Source organism: Ctenocephalides felis, unplaced genomic scaffold (genome assembly GCF_003426905.1).
Source record: "Ctenocephalides felis isolate EL2017-DRISC unplaced genomic scaffold, ASM342690v1 CF-g0.4_SCAFFOLD_02643, whole genome shotgun sequence".
Lineage (NCBI taxonomy): Eukaryota > Metazoa > Arthropoda > Insecta > Siphonaptera > Pulicidae > Ctenocephalides > Ctenocephalides felis.
Window position 1 is genome coordinate 1 of NW_020538797.1, and position 18,030 is coordinate 18,030.

At 27.0% G+C, this 18,030-nt stretch overlaps 4 protein-coding genes across 4 annotated transcripts; all 4 read right to left on the reverse strand.

Annotated features, from left to right (window-relative positions):
• Positions 1-182: 182 nt before the first annotated feature.
• LOC113381172 (protein wech-like) lies at positions 183-6,890 on the reverse strand (the record flags this gene model as incomplete). Its single annotated transcript, XM_026620146.1, has 6 exons — positions 6,711-6,890; positions 1,408-1,623; positions 1,052-1,324; positions 858-970; positions 592-748; positions 183-517 (listed from the first exon to the last, which is right to left on the reverse strand). Coding segments are annotated over exons 2-6 (1,024 nt in total), but the record flags the coding sequence as incomplete, so codon positions are not given.
• A 5,915-nt stretch (positions 6,891-12,805) lies between these two features.
• On the reverse strand, positions 12,806-13,393 carry LOC113381169 (probable dual specificity protein phosphatase DDB_G0283417). Its single transcript, XM_026620142.1, has one exon. The coding sequence runs from the start codon at positions 13,391-13,393 to the stop codon at positions 12,806-12,808; it is 588 nt and encodes a 195-aa protein (XP_026475927.1).
• Positions 13,394-13,503: 110 nt separating this feature from the next.
• LOC113381170 (zinc finger protein 714-like) lies at positions 13,504-14,511 on the reverse strand. The gene has a single exon (XM_026620143.1). The coding sequence runs from the start codon at positions 14,509-14,511 to the stop codon at positions 13,504-13,506; it is 1,008 nt and encodes a 335-aa protein (XP_026475928.1).
• Positions 14,512-16,821: 2,310 nt separating this feature from the next.
• Positions 16,822-17,260, reverse strand: LOC113381171 (mediator of RNA polymerase II transcription subunit 15-like; the record flags this gene model as incomplete). Its single annotated transcript, XM_026620144.1, has 2 exons — positions 16,822-17,040; positions 17,132-17,260. Coding segments are annotated over 2 exons (348 nt in total), but the record flags the coding sequence as incomplete, so codon positions are not given.
• Between the last annotated feature and the right edge of the window lie 770 nt (positions 17,261-18,030).

The following is an 18,030-nucleotide window of genomic DNA, read 5'->3' on the forward strand; positions in this document are numbered from 1 at the left end:
TTAAAAATTGTATACTATACAAGTTAGTTTAATCAAACACATAATAATTTTTCACTTATGGTAAAAAATGATAATACGAGAAAATAAATTTTAAAAATAGCATAACTAAAAATGTATGAAGCTATAAGAAAATAATATTTAAATTGCTTTAGAAAAATGAAAAATAAATATAAGCGACTCACCTAAATGTCTGATATCCTGCAGCACTTCAAAGTTAGGGGTAACAAATACAAGTGATTCTTCTTTGGGTTCAATTTTATGATACGTTGCCATATGTTCATCGATAGCTTCCCGAGCTCTACTATGCACCAGCATGATATCAAGTACATCACGTTGTTGGTTCTGTTCAACAGCCTTCGTCATGTCATCAACAGCCATTGCCACACCAGCCAAAGCACCTCGTAACCATTCCATTTGAGCAGCCAAGTCATCCATGCGGCGTTTTTTCAACCGCTCTACGCGTTCTAGTAATTCACGCTCTCTTTCTTCAGTAGATTGGATTAGTTGCTTGAAGAATCTACAAGGATAAATGCAAATGATAATATTGAACTTTTTATTCGTAATAGGAAAGTCAATAAAATTATAGCGAACCTCCGTATTCTAGTACATGTTTCTGCAGCTTGTCTTTCAGTACTTTTAGCAACGGCTACAGCATCATCAATTCTTCCTTTGATCATTTTTGTCCCTAATCTACCCACATCTATTGATTCTATTAAATGTGAACGAGCGCGTTCAGACACGACAGAAGCTGCAAAAATAAAAGTAATTCAAAATAGAGTCACGAGTCGTGTTTATTAAATAAAGTTCTTCAAATGTTTTAAATGATCATAAGGTTGGTATGACATATAATTTCTCACATGAAACCGGTCGGCAAATATGATCTCTGTGTTCCCATAATGAACATTCTTGGCAAACTCTTCTAGAGCAAGTTTCGCAGTAGCATCGCAACTTTTCTCCATGACGTCTACATCTAAAAATAAACAACATTATTAAAGTTTAACTCATTGAATAACAAACTTAAATTTATACTTAAAATTATAAAAATAAATACCTGAATTCATCATCTTCAGAATTATCATCAAATTTTCCATTTGGACTACCAGGTGCAAGAAGTAATAATGAAGAAAGATCTTCACACAGTGATGAGCCAAGTGAAGAACTTCCCACAGAAGTAGTACTTGTATGTGGGGATGATGAGGGTGTACTATTTGATTGAGAATTTGTTGTAGGCGTCAAAGGCGATGATTGTTGATGACTAGACAGTAAAGAATGGGTAAAGTATCCAAGACGCATTGAAGAATCATCGTGTAAACTGGACTCAAGGCTGGAAAAAATAGAACTTTTTGTTTTCCATTATACTGCAACGTCTTTAATTGAATCTAGTTTCGTAAGTATGATTTATCTTACCTGCAAAGATCTCCATAATGTCGTGTCTTCTGGCTAAGGGAGTTGGCATGTGATGGTGGTGCGATGGCTTTGTCGCGCGGCGACAAATATGATGTTGGGGCGACAGAAGTCGAGGACGCGGATGAAGGCGATATCATGAAAGGCATTATAGGGCTAATGGTGTGTAAGTAGATGACTCACTAGGACTCATCAAAATATTGGTTATTCTGAAATAAACTGGTAACAAGGAATAGTTAAAATAAGTTCACATATTGCACTTGCAACCACACCAAATTATGTTATCATGCAATGAAGACCCCAGCATTGTTTCCAAACTTTTTCACCTCCTACATTTGAAAATCAGATAATTTTGATACTGTCTATTCAGTCTCACAACATTGATTTATTCGTAAAAATATGGCGTTATTAGGTTGGATTTACTAATTTCATATCTATTAACAAGTCAATTGATTATGTTATTTTTATAATTTTATTACAGCATTTCAATAATACAAAATTTTAATAGAAACTGTAAAATATAGTTAAATTCAGTAAAAATCTCAAAAATTCTGTAGAAATCTTGAAAATTTTATGGACTGCAACTTCTTCAATTGCTTTAATGGCAAATACAATCGGTTTCATAAGGTTTGTTGATGCCAAATTCGATGATTCCAGAATTTTTATATAAAAACCCATCACCCAAGATGATTCCAGAAAGTTGTATATAAAAACCCATCACCCAAGCAAGTAAAATATCTTCAATCTAATTGCGTAACTTTTCCAAATATCATATTCATCTACACTGAAGTGCGAATGGTATTTTCTTCTTGAATTAGACTCGTTAATTCCACTGTTTTCTTTGAAATTAATTTCATTTCAAATAAAAATTAAATAGTGTTCAATCTCAAAAACGACTTACAACGCAAAGCTTGTACATCACCTCTGCAAGAATACTTCAAAATGTCTGTTTCATACAGTAAGTGCATTATAAAATAAAACTAGCTGTAAGTGGAATTCTGTCTTAAGGCAATTAAGGCATCGTGCCTTAAGGCAAATTGCTGGAACTTCCCGTACCAAAAATTATTTTTTTAAAAACGATTAACATTTTTGAAAAAATTTTACTTCGAAAAAATTAGAGAGAAACTATAAATTTGACAAAAAATTACTTTTTTTGAAAAAAAAAATTTTTTTGGAAAAAAAATGTTTACATACTTTGGCTGTTACAATCGTACTGCTTTATCTGCATAGAGACAAAATGTCAAAGCGCGCAACTGCCGCGCCGCCGTCTAACGGATAAGCATTGGTACGGAACCCATAAAAATGTAAAAAAAAATTATACTTATTGTTAAAATCTTTATAAAATATCTGATAATTTGATGTGCATATGTCTAATGATCATTTTTGACCGCCAAATGGCATTTTTTTTTACTTTTATCATTAGATCTCCGAAACCGCTAGACCTGCCTTCATGAAAATTTGATCAATTCTTCATCTTGTCAATACAAGTAAAATGTTTTTTGAATTATTAAAATCGGACGCTCCGTTCTCTTAAAAACTGAGTTACCGTTTTCGGCACTTTTTGCCCCGTATCTTTGGAACGGCTGGACCTGCCTTCGCCAAAAACTAATCAGCACGTCTCCTTATCAATACGAATCGAATGCTTTTTGAATTATTCAAATCGGTTGATCTGTGTTCCCGAAATCGTCGACGAAAATTTGTATCCGCACATACATACACACACGCACATACATACATACACACACACACACACACACACACACACACACACACACACATACATCCATTTTTTCTAAGGTATGCCAAAATGTTCAGAAACCTCTGAAACGTAAAGATATATAAAAATTTTCATTTTCGATTTTTTTGCGATTACTATAACTTGCCCTACGGGAAGTTAAAAAATCTCGCAAGAAATCTCACAAGAAGTCAAACATGATTTTAAATTGTATACATTATTGCTTTTGCTTATTGGTAGGTACCTGACCAGTTTGGTAAATACCCCATATTCATAAAATTTTCACGAAGTTTACTCAGGTAGAAAAATAAACTTGTACAGATTTTGTACAACTAATCCTCAAAAACCGTGACAATGTATTTTGCAAGCATTTCTAGGGTTGAGTTGAAAATGAATACTGGCGTTCGTAAAATCATAAATTATAGAATATTATATATAGAGATGTAAGGTTTTGATAATAAGATATAACATTGAATCCATAGCATTTGAAATAGAATATTTGTTTAGAATATTTTTGCAATAGTGGAAATCTTTCCAGCAGAAAAAGAAAGCTGGTTTGTTTCGCATTTGCAGAACAAACAATTTTTATATGTCCTCAAAACATAATTAACAACGATGAATAACAATTTTTAGAAGATAAATATTTCGAAAAAAAAATAAGTTTGTGAAATTTAAAATGTGAACTAAGTTAACAGCAGAACTAAGTTCATCATCATCAGAATTATACCTTGTAAAATTTAGAACGCATATATAAAAGTAGTATAAAATTACGTGCTATAAATAAATAAATTGTATGCTACAATAAATTTAGTTTCTTTAGATAGAAACAAAAGAAATTGAGATTACCTAAGTAAGATTTTGATAATAAGATATAACATTTAACCCATATAGAAATTTTGTAAGAAGTATAGTGGAAATCTTTCCAACACAAAAGAAAACTGGTTTGTTTCGCATTTGCACCAAAAAACAATTTTCTTAAGTCCTCGGAACATAACAACTAACTACAATAATAAGATAGAATAGTAAGATGAATAACAATTTTTGAGAGATAAATATTTTGAGAAAAATAAGTTTGTAAAATTTAAAACATGAACTAAGTTAACAGCAGAACTAAATTCATCATCATCAGAATTATTTCTTGTAAAATTTAGAACGCAGTAGTATAAATAAAATTTAACGTGCCACTAAAAATTTAGTTTCTCTTGAAAGAAACAAAGGTAATCGAATGTAAATGCATTCAATAAATAAAATGATAAATAATAATGGAATATGAGTTAAAATTGATTAATCCTTACATGAAAAATTTAAAAACGATTACAAAAAATCGTATTTTTAACTTCCCGTAAGGTAAGTTACAGTAATCGCAAAAAAATCGAAAATTAAATTTTTTATATATCTTTACGTTTCAAAGGTTTCTGAATATTTTGGCATACCTTAGAAAAATGGATGTATATGTGGGTGTGCGGATACAAAATTTCGTCCACGGTTTCAGGAACACCGATCAACCGATTTGAATAATTCAAAAAACATTCGATTCGTATTGAGAAGGAGACGTGCTGATTAGTTTTTGGAAAAAGCAGGTCTAGCCGTTTCGAAGATACGGGTAAAAAGTGCCAAATACGGTAACTCAGTTTTTAAGAGAATGGAGCATCCGATTTTCATAATCCAAAAAAAGAATGAAGAACTGATTAATTTTTTGGGAAGGCAGGTCCAGCGGTTACGGACTCTCAATAAAAATAAGATAAAAAAATGTCAATTGGCGGTCCAAAGTGTTTATTGGACATATGTACGTCAAATTATCAGATATTTTATAGAGATTTTACTAATGTGTACACATTTTGTGCAAATTTTTTTGGGTTCCATACCAAGATTTTTAATTACGGTACGGGAACTTCCAGCAATTTGCCTTAAGGCACAACGCCATGCACCCATACTATATATAGATACTATATAGCATTGGTACAAGAGAACTTTCGATTGAAATTGTTTTGTTCACATATAGAAACAATCATATGCTGCAGGAGATATTTAGGCATCAAATTTTGTATTTCGATATACCTACAAATTAAATTTTAAAATCATTCTGTTTGTGAACCAAATTCTATAGGTCGCCAAGATCGGTGGTTGCTTGAGGCATTGACAGTCGTAGTTCAATATTATAGAAAATCTTAAATTTTGTTTCAATGTGAAATATATTTTTCATAAACTAGTTTAATATTTATATGAAATATTTAAAAACGATTGCAAAAAATCGTATTTTTCAGGTTCTTTTCAAATTAACAATATCTCTGCTAGATTATAGAAGAAAAGAAAGTAATCTCTCAAGGATCAACAATACTATCAAATTTCACATTTCGTCCTTCGGTGTTGAAAAAAACACGCCTCTCCTAACAGTGGGGCTTAGTAAAGGTTGATCACGGAAGGGAGAGCGAATATTCCTTCCGAATGTTTGGTATGCCAAGGGGAATATTTCCCCAAAAACAGGATCAATACCAAAAATTCTGTTACTTTTTCAGAAACGATTAGAGGAAGAAGATAATTATAAAACTGGTATAATATAAAGCAATTTCTTCTTAAGGTTCTTCTTAAAATTTAAAACAATCTCATGAGATTGATTAAATTAAATATGTAATGCTTATCATAAATATCTACCTCAATTCAATAACAACAGCAACAAACAAAAGAATTTTTTATCCAAATAAATTTTCCCAAAATCGGTGTCTTTTAACCACAACAATTAATATTTTCAAGCTGCCTTTAGAAATATCAAATAAATACTAACTGAACTTCTATTAAAATTATTTTAATAATATTGGCTAGAAAAATTCTACTGCTATCTGGATTAGATATAAAAAGTATGTCTCTATTTTGAGACATGTGACTCCGAAACTTCAAGTATCTTAAAATTTTGAATATTCGGAGATAAAGAAATTTTTTTGATAAGAAAGAAAATAATATAAATATGAGAGTGATATATATATATATATATATATATATATGTGTGTGTGTGTGTGTGTGTGTGTATTGAATATTATTATTTTTTATGTCAAATAGAACAAGAACAAGCTATTGACAGATTAACCTAAAATTATTTATATTTTTTTGTTTTTATATTAGGATTAGTTTTTTATACATAATTATAAACGAAAGTAATTGTTAAAATTATTTTCCGCCATTTAAATATTTTTTACAAGTCTAAATCATTTTTTTGTGGTCTCTATAAACGTATAAAAAATGTCATCCTGAAGCAAGTATATTGTCAGATTTTAATAAATGAATTAAAAGTGATTATTGAAACTAAATTATATACTAAGCATTCAACTAATATATAATACTCTTTTATAGAAAATATTAAACTGAAATAACGAAAGATATGTCAGGATAATATGGTTTCATAACTATTGCATTATGTGCCGACTAATCAGCCATTACTCGGCTTTTTGATATATGTACTTTTAGAACAAAATAACCTCTAAATTAAATACTACTCGCATAAATATTTAAGCAAATGCTATAATTATAACCATCAATTATCCTCAAAATAAATAAATAAATAATTTTCTCTACTTACAAATTTGACAATTAAGCTGTTTCTCTCCATGCAATCCAGCTGCATATACTGTCTTCCACAACACTTAAAACGCATTTATTTACATTTAAAACAATAACAAAATAATATCCGACATTTATTTATTTACATTTCATTATTTATTCGTAATAATTTACATTATAACTACACTACTTCGTTTAGGTTATGTTGTGATGTTTATTGACTAGTTCGCAAGGCTTGCCCTTGAAGCCATTATTGATAATGGCGACGGCTCGGCCGTTGACTATGTACTGCCTGCATGGATAGAACGGGAGTAATTCGTTTTCTTTTATGCGATGTTTTTCCGGTGCAATTTCCGGTTGGTTATAACAAAAAAATTACATTGCTGACAACATAATAAAAATAATTAATATTAAAATTATATTACTGACAATATAATAAAAATAAATAATTTTTTATTTGTTTATAAAATTCATATAAACAAATTAATCAATAAATTAAAAAAATATAGTGATTGATTAATTAATTACAAATATGGTATCTATAATTATAAAAAAACATTATTTATATCGACAATAATATTGTAAATTAGTTGTTTATTTTAGTTTATTGAATTTGACTCTGTGATCAATATAAATAACATACAAAAATACAACACCAAGAATTATTTATAATATTTTAATAAATTAGAATAAATTATATATCTGCCATATGTTTTACACACATTTAAATCTTTTATAAAATTATATATGTGAAATATATTTTTAATATGCTGAGGCATAATTTTAGAAAAAAAATTCTTCATTTGGGGTTTTAATTTTGCCATTTTGGGAACATTATAAATCATACGCAGAAATACGAAAATATATAAGTATCTTATCGAATCATGTAAAAAATGATAAGCCCATCTTATACTCTTCTTTCGTCTATATATATTATATGCCTGTAATATATTTTACATACAAATGTTTCAATAATAAAAATCAATAACAAAATCATTAATAAAGTTATGTATAATAAACTTTTTAACTTATTGAAACATAATTTTAAAATTTTCTCTGTCGCGAACTGTTCAGAGCCTGGATATTAAGATAAAATATATTAGAATGCTAGCATTTCCAAGGACCTATTTTAGCCTTTCAAAAAAATATTCTGGACATTATATATTTTACAATGTAATATTCAATAATGTATATATACACATTTTTGAGTCCAAAAGCTTATAGAACCTGTAAGACTGTTGTGATTTTAATAAAATTTAGAATATGATACACAGATTTTCTAAAAGTAAAGTGAATTCAATAGTTATTACACGTGAAACACATGATCGAGCAACATATGGCAAAACATTAAAAAAGCTAAATTCTTAATATTTATGTGTAAGTATTAAATAATAAAATTGTAGAGTAATTCCTCTTTGAGAAATTTATAATACTAACATAGTATTATTAGAATAAGGTACTCATGTTTTTTGCTATATGAAAGGTTTAATATTTTGTGATAAATAGTAAAAATGATGCCTTTTTTAAGATATATAATATGTATCAAAATACTAGTGCTATAGCTAAGAATTTTTGGTATCATTAATTTAAACCAATAAACAAAAAAGATTTTTTATAAGTATTATCACTATTTTTATAAGTTTATGTTCTTATATAGACTTTTATGTAGAGTTCTTCGCCAATTAGAAGATCCCTTGTTATAAATGATTTAGTTCTAAATATAATTTTATCCTTATCGGGAAACTTGTATTACCAAGACAGAATAGAGATCGCCTGTATTTTGTTATATCAAAGGTTTAATATTTTGTGATGAATAGTAAAAGTGATGCATTTTTTGTTAAATTATATTATATTTATCAAGATACTAGTGATATAGCTAAGAATTTTTGGTATTATTATTTTAAAACAATAAACGAAAAAGATCTATTTTTATAAGTTTATGTTCTCATATAGAATTTTGTGTAGAGGTCCTAAATATAATTTTATCCTCATCGAGAAACTTGTATTACCAAGACAGAATAGGGATCTCCTTTTTTTTATTATATCAAAGGTTCAATATTTTATGATAAATAGTAAAAAAGAGTTTTTTTTAAATTATATTATATTTATCAAGATACTAGTGATATAACGCCAAGAATTTTTGGCATTATTATTTTAAACCAATAAACAAAAAAGATTAGTTTATGTGCTCACATTGAATTTGGTTAGAGGTCTTCTCCAATTAGAAAATCTTTTTATAAATCTTGCTATATGTTGCTCGATCACGTGTTGCACATGTAATAACGATTGAATTCATTCTACTTTTAGAAAATCTGTGTATCACGTTATAAATTTCATTAAAATCATAACAGTCTTGGAATGAACACTTAATAATTTTGCAAAAAATACTCTTGTACCTCCGACAATATATGAACAAATTAAATCTACATTTAACATTCAATATTATCTCTACAATTGATATCTGCAATCGATTTTATATAAATAATCATTATAGTTTTTGCTAGAAATGATATATAATATAATTTTATCTTTTTAAATCTGCTGGTCTTTTTATGAAGATTTAATAGTGATTTCTAACAAAAATTAATTTTAAATTTTTTTTTATACAAAAATGTATAAAATTCGACTTTTTTTCAAAATAAGAAGTGATACTTCTTAATCCACGTGAGGTACATAGTCTGATGCCGGTTATTCGCCCAATCGGCAGTTTTAAAACCATGGCCAGGCTCAACACAAAACTGAATCTTGTGTATTTGTGTATGTATGCGCACGCAGCACGCATCTTTTCCTTTTCATGTGCAACTAACTTGGATCTCATCCACAAGAGGCGAGATGCAGCACCCGAAGCACAAGGTTAAGGACATTGATCTTGTATAGCTTCGACTATACTTTACCTGTTTCCTAAAATATTCTCAAAAAAATATTATTCATATTTAAAATCTTTAAAGTTTTGTTGACAAAAAAAAACAAAAGAAAAGAAAGTTAAAAATTATAGTTGCGCAGAATTGATGGTTATTAGGATTTTTTCTCAATTTTTATATTATTTATTTATTGCAATTTTAAAATCACTTTTTTATTAATAAATTTAATAGCAATCAGAATCTTATTATTCTATAAGCTATTGAGATGTATTTGAATTCAAAAACTGAGTTCGCAAATGTGGCTTGTTTAGGAAACTCTTCAATGAGAGCCTTAGAAGTCACATATTTGCTGCATCAAAAATAAATCACATGTTTTTACTATTAGAAATATTTATAATAAATTATAACAGACAAAGTTAAGGCCAACCGTTGGGTTGCCTTCTAAAAATAAATGCCAATTTATTAGAAAATCATCATAACAATCTTAGAAAACTGTTCCACTTTTGATTGTTGGGTAAAAAACGGAAAAATTATGTATTAGAATTCTATACTCAATATTTCTTACAACTTAATCAATTGATACCGAAAGTAAAAGGATATGATATAAATATAATTTACAGTGAGACCAAAATCAAAAAAAAAGTTTCAGAGTTACTTTACAACATTATAAATAAATAATATTAAGAATTTTAGTTTTTAATTTCTTGCTATATGTTGCTCGATCATGTGTTTCACATGTAATAACTATTGAATTCATTTTACTTTCAGAAAATCTTTATATTACATTCTAAATTTTATTAAAATCTAACAGTCTTGCAATAAACACTGAATAGTTTTGCAAAAATGCTCTTATACTTGCCATTATATATGGGCAAAATAAATCTACTTTTTACATTCAATATTATCTCTACAATTGATTTTATTTAATTAATTAATAATTGATTTATACAATTTGAAAGTATGTTCTATCTCAAAAGTTGTATTAAAAATTATTATTAAACGCAATGAAAAGTTATGTTAATTATCAACATTAACAAGATAGAAATAAAATCAATTTTCTTATTAAGAATTTAGTTTATTTTTCGATTATAATTTTTTACTATAGTAAAATCACATTAGAAAGTATTGTTATTTGTACAGTTATTAAGTTTTTAATAACTAATTATATAATTTATTTAAAAATTTATTTTAATATTGATATAAAATAATAATCATAATAATTAGATTTTTGTCAAATAGTTTTTAAGTGTAGTATTTTACAGCTATCCTGAATCATATTGGAAAATGTCATCAAAAAATATTGTTATTTGTTCAGCAATTAAGTTTTTAATAACTAATAATAAAATTTATTTAAAAATGTATTAAAATATTAATATAAAATAAATAATAATAATAATTAGATTTTAGAAAATAGATTTTAAGTGCAGTATTTTACAGCTGTCCTAAATCTAGTCCCTCAAGTAAGGACATAAGAAAACATGAGCACATGCGTCTCTTTTGAAAAGGATGAAAAAAATCCGTACAATAAAGTAATACGGATTTTGGAGTGCGTTTGAGGTAGGTAGTAGAATTTTAACATCCAATACCAAGGACCAAGGACTGCACGTCCGATTGCTTGCAAACACACAAATATCCAAATAAAAGGAGAGCTTCGAGGATAAATATTCGCAAAATATCGACAACACAAGTTGATTGATAGAACTTTTAAATCTAGACTCAAATCTAAAGATAAAAGATAAAAATCTTTCATGTAGCAGTATTAATTGCAATAAAAATTTAACTGTTTCAAAATGTGCAATAATTTACTACCCTTAACCCTTAAGTGTTCAGAATTCATTCATATTTTGACAATTTACAATAAGTGGAATTTTGTCTGACAATTTACAATAAGTAAAATTACTGCAAAAACAAGAATAACAATTTTCCAAAATAATTAGCGAGAAAAGGATTTTTTGCCTGGAAGATTATGTTTCAAGGAACGAAAATCTGCATAAACCTATACATCCAACCCTATAATAAATTTTTATAATAATTTTCTCCTGTACATGATTTTAAAAAGCAAGCAATTTAGACTTATCTCAGCAAAAAATTATATAAAATTTGAGTTCTATTATAAAATATTAATTCCATTGTATAATTTAAATGGGTCTTAAATAAATAAATAATAATAATAAAAAGTATAAAAAAATTAAAAATAAATTAAATGATGTCTGGCCGCTTTTTGGATTTCATATGGATAACATCGTCAATTTTTCTACTTTCTTTTTCAAATTATATAGTAATTATAATTTATAAGTATATTTAATACAAAAATTTGCGATGCGGAACAGAAAAGGTGAATTTGTCTTGATAGGAAAAATAATATTTTTAAATTATACATCTAAAAAAATTGACAATGGCCAGTAATCCCTCACCTGCCAATACATTTTTTTAAATCTGTGTATAAATATTATTATTCCCAAAGCGCCCGTCCTAAATTCTAGATTTCCAGGATACTAAAGTGGGAGTATGAAATAAGTAGTCTTTTCTCTCAAATTCCAACATGTGTGCAAAGAATGTTATTGATTGACGGAAACCGATGCTGAACATAAAACTTTTGGGATTTGGGAATTGAGAATAGATGGAAACGTTTCAGAAATCGATATTTTATGAAACAATGTTTAATATATAATTAAACTTATTACTAAAAATTTAAATCAAATTGTATTATTTATATAATTTTATATGATAAAATAGCACTAATTTAAATATTGAACCATAAATACAATGATAATCTTGAATTATTTTCTTCATTCCCAATATAAGTTTAAACTATATAGTATACACTATGAATAAAATCAAGTTTTGCAAAAAAAAAAAAAATTGAATTCACATATAAAAATATGTATTTTATATAGATTAAACTAAAGAAATATATGACATAAAAATTTGGAGAATTTTTCTTGATAAATGATAGTCAATTAGTACTATAGAATATTATATATTATATATACATATATAAATTATTGCAATGTTTTTTTAAAAAAATTAGTAATAAAAAATAAATTAGTTAATATAATTTAATTTCTCAATTAAAATTATAATTATAAAGATTATAATTTGCACATGATTACTTCCAGAACTTATACAAAATAAGAAAAGTAACTTGATCAAACTTAATAAAACAATCAAAATTTTCATCAAGAATTATATTTCATAAATAAAATATTCTTAACACTAAATTCATTAGCTTAAATATTATAACTAATTACCATTATTTCAACAATTTCAGCTGCTGAATGAAACCAGGATTTGGTTGACTACAAGGCCTAACAGCCTTAATTAATTTATAAGCATCCTCAAAACTATAATTTAATTCCAGCATAATATATCCAATAATTACAGAAACAGATCTTGATACGCCAGCATTGCAATGAACTAAAATTCCACCATCATTATTCTTCAGGCAAGTTTTTAAAAATAAATTTGATTCTTCACAAACGTCTAATAATCTTGTTTCCGGCAAATCTAAGCATGGTACAAACTTTGAAGATATTTTGTACGACAGATCATTCCAATTTATATTCGGTAACGGAATTCCAACACTCAGAATATATTTTATATTATAATTTTGTAATACTTTTACATCCACACAATCTTGCGATCCCACGTACAAATTGTTCATCACTTCTGCCGGAGTTGTGTCGGGTTTTGTATCGACCACGAAACCATATTCGGATTTGAGAAATGTTTTATTTCCTTCAGAATTTTCTATGTAACTTGTACCATCAGCTTGTGTAACTTTTGTTTGAGAATGTTTTAAATTTTGTTTGGATTTTTTTAAACCGTCTAATAAACTCATTTTAAATAAAATAAAGTATAGTATTTAAGATTGAAATACATATGTATCGCAAGCCCAATAGTAGTATTATGGCGCAATGCAGGGATGAGCAACGTGTCTCCTTCGCATTATTATTGTTTTTTATGTTGTCTATCAAAATGTTCTTTCAAGCCATCAGCTCGTTTAAATGTAGCAGGGCATTTGGGACATTTGTGTTTTCTTTCATCAGAATGAACTAAAAGATGTTTCCGCAATGTACTTTGAGAAATATAATTTTTTTCGCAGATTTGGCATTTAAAAGGGCGTTCGCCGGTATGAGATCGTACATGAAGATCAAGATCATATTGTACATAAAATCTTCTATCACAAATTTTACATTCATACAAACCTTCACCAGTATGACGACTTAAATGTACTTTAAGAGCATACGGAGTTTTAAATTTTTTGTGACAGATATTACACTCAAATGAATACGAATAGCCTGTGTGAATTTTCTTATGTCTATTGAAATTGCTAGGATCATTAAATACTTTATTGCAGAAAGGACATTTGTATTCTTTCTTATCCTTTTTTTTATTTTTCTTAATTTTTTTAGAAGGTTCTGAATTAAGACACACATTCTCGTCACACATATCACAGTTACTTATTTCTGGTTCCTCAATCTTTATCTCGTCTTTTATGAAGACTAAATTGTCTTCATCTTCTGGATCTTGTTTGATAACAGGATCTTCAAAAGCCTTTTCAAATTCACCATGCAAAAAATCTTTACTTCTGGTTTCTGAATTAAGGCACACATTTTCGTCACATATATCGCAGTTACTTATTTCTGGTTCTTCAATCTTTATCTCGTCTTTGATAAAGATTAAATTGTCTTCTTCTTCTGGATCTTCAAAAGCTTCTTCAAATTCATCATGCAGAAAATATTTACTTCTGGTTTCTGAATTAAGGCACAAATTTTCGTCACACATACCGCAGTTATTTATTCCTGGTTCTTCAATCTTTATTTCATTTTTTATAAAGATGAAATTGTCATCCTCTTCTGGATCTTTTTGGATAACAGGATCTTCAAAAGCCTCCTCAAAGTCACCTTGCAGATAATCTTTACTTTTTTCTTGTCTTTGGGTTATTATATTACTCATATTTAAATAAGTTGTAGTAATTATCATTCAATAAAAGAAATTTATTCTCAAATCACCAATAACAATATTTCAAAACAAAATTGAAATGTCAAATAATTAGCAAAGATGATGTGTACACTACTAACAAAGATGATTGACTACTAACAATTTTGTTACAAAACTATTATATAATTTTATAAAATATTCCTTTGTAATGTTCTTGAATAAATTTATAATGATAATGATTGGGTGCAATGCTATCTGTCGAATTATATTCTACCTAAGTTAGTCTAGTCAATAACAAAACTACCTGAACGTTTTTTTGTCAGTATGGGACAGGCTGCCAGGTACTGAATTGGTATTGTTAGATCAAATTCTATTTTATGAACAAATAATTTATTTGGTTTATAAAATATTATCAAACGACTATCTATAATTTAATCATCAGGAAGTGAAAACCAACCTCTGTGAATCGTCTTCTAAAACATTCATACAACACACACTAGTTGTAACCCTTTCGACTCGGATGCCGGCAAAATTCATATACATCTCGGAATTCGCGGGTGGAAAGTATTGCTGTTCAAATATATTTAAAAAATATTACCGAGTACTAATATTTAACTTAAATTCTATTATTTCATTATATTTTATTTATCAGCACTCAACACTTTCTTCACTAAAATATTTCATGCGGCACGACCAAAACACGCATTAAAAATGAAATGTTTTAAACATATTTGTTTATACAATAAATATTTTAACACAAACCAGTCAAAATAATTTTATCAATCCGCATAAGATAAGAATTTCCTATAAATGATAACAAACTCCAATACCGCTAATATATTTCTAGCTGCAACGCGTCACAGACAAAATATATTATTATTTTTTTATATGAAACATATTTTTTTATTAATTGTTTATTTTTTTGATTATATACAAGAGGTCTATTTATTGCACTTACAATCAATCAATGCTCTTAAATAGAATGCATAATAAAAAAATCTGTGATGTGTTCCTTTGATAACCATAAGTACATATTTACAAGTTTTGAAAAAAAATAGTAATCTTTAAAAGATAAAAATACTTAAAGTATAATATTTATTTGGTAATTTTTGACCAAAACTGGTTTAAATTATCTTTTAAAATAAAATTTTAATTTTTTTTTTAATATCCTTAAATCAAAATTTGTTTATAATCATGATATGTAAGATCATAAATGCTGATGACAACAATATGTTAAAATGTTATTGAAATTTATTTTTTATTATTCAGTAAAATATATATTGCCACTTTGCATAAAAAGTATAAATATTATTATTTAATTTATGTTCAGCTATAATTTAAGATAAAAAATTCTTGTAATTTAAATAAAGTTAAAAAATGTTCTTTTAAAGAATAAATAATTAAAAATGTTGTATTATGTTTTTCCTTTAAATTTAAAACTGAAAGGTTTGTTTATATAAATCTATCATTAGTATAAAAATTATTAATATCTTTTTATAATTAATTTATATATATGTATATCTAGATTCATAATCATGTATATTATATTAACTATTTCTTCAAATATAAATACTACAATCAAAATTATTCTATAATTATTTTTTTTACTTTACTTTCATTCGTAAAATTAATTTATTTATTATTTACAATTAAGTTATATGTATGTTGAATAATTTTTTAAGTATTAATCGAATGGGCTATTCCAGCCACAATGAATTAATAAAATTATTTAAAAAATATTCGATAGGTCAATTATCAATTTGTTCAATATAAAAAGAATAATTAAAAGTGTAGTTTACAGAAAAATCACAATCAGCTTCATCATAAACGTGAGGTTACAATTACAAAATTATGCAAATTATTAGAACAATACAGGAATGTGCAATATTTATAAAAAAAATGCAAACTTTATGGTTTTCTTTGCGGGAAACAATATTAATTATTGCCTATAATTTTAAGTGGTCATGATATATATTTATTTAAACGTGATTTATAATAAACATTATTATTTTAAATGCAATTGAAAAAAATTAAAATAGCCTTTTATTAATTCTATTAAATTTTACTTATTTCTTTTTATGTGAAATACAATGTATTTCAAGTGGTCAAAATATAAATATCTAGAATTTGTTTTAGTCAATTAAAATATATATTATTTTATTAAAGAGAATAGTACGAATTGCTCAAAGCAATTGTTTAAAGCATATATAAAGAGAAAGAAGATATAAAAAAAAAAAAAACAAACAAACCTTTTTCTCCCTGTCCAGTGCATATATTACAACTATTAACCTATTTCTCACCTGTCTCAAATAATATATTATTCTATTACGTAAGAAAACTCTTACTGTTGTTGTGCCATAAAATAGGTTGTCCATTTGATTGCAGTATTATTCGATGTGTTAATTGTCCGAGTTGATCTGGTTGTATTTGTAGTAATTGTCCGCCAGCTGTTGATAAGTGAACTAAAGGCGGTGGACTTGAAAGGGAAGGTAAACTCGACAACTGCTGAATTGTTTGCATATGAAGGGGATGTTGTAGTGAAACCTAAAACATAAAAATTAACAACGAAATTATTATATATCAACAGAAACTAAGCATGGAAATAAACTGTATTTATTAGTTATTTAGATCTGACCTGGCCAAGTACGGTATCAGGAGATGCTTGTCTAATTTGATGCATTGTTACAGTTTGTGGCTGGGCTTGAATTATCGTTTGTTGTTGGGTTTGTGGTTGTTGCTGTTGTTGTTGTTGTTGCTGAACTTGCTGCTGATTTGTTGATCTTGTTGATGAGTCATATATTTTTTTTTAAGGTTTTGAGACAAAAAAAAAACATAAAATAATTACTTTTTTAAAATTATTAGCTTAATATGCTAAATACTTTAAATATAATTAAAAAAAAAATATGTTATTGTAGGAACAACACATAGGTTCTCATAATTACCTGTGTATAAGATTGTTACACAAAGTGCAGGAAAATGTCTTAGCATTATTAGCCGTTTCATGTGTCTTTATATGTTTTTATAGGAGCCAGACTCCACATAGCCCTTCCCACACGTTTCACAAACATATTTTTTCTCTCCTGTATGGTGACGCCTAAATAGAAAATATTACATCATTACTCAAATGTTTTCTAAAACTTTTGAGTGAATGTTAAAAATAATCATGTATATTAATATACCTATGAACAGCAAGATAACTAGCAGTAGAAAATTTCTGATCACAAAATTCACAAGGAAACAATTTTCTCCTGTATGTTTTGTCATATGAATTTTAAGTTCAGTCCTATTCGTGCATCCTTTTCCACAATCAGAACAAGCAAACTAAATGAATAAAAAAAAAGAATATGTAATATTTATTTTTATCAAAAAAAAACATACACATTTGACTGAATTTAGAGAAATTAGACTTTATTTTTAATAAAATGTTAAAATCATTAGTTTAAAAGAAGAACATTTTATTAAATATTGAAATTTTAATTTTTATTAAATGTTATTTTAAAATAAAATTCTCAGTTTGATAATCTTTATTTATAT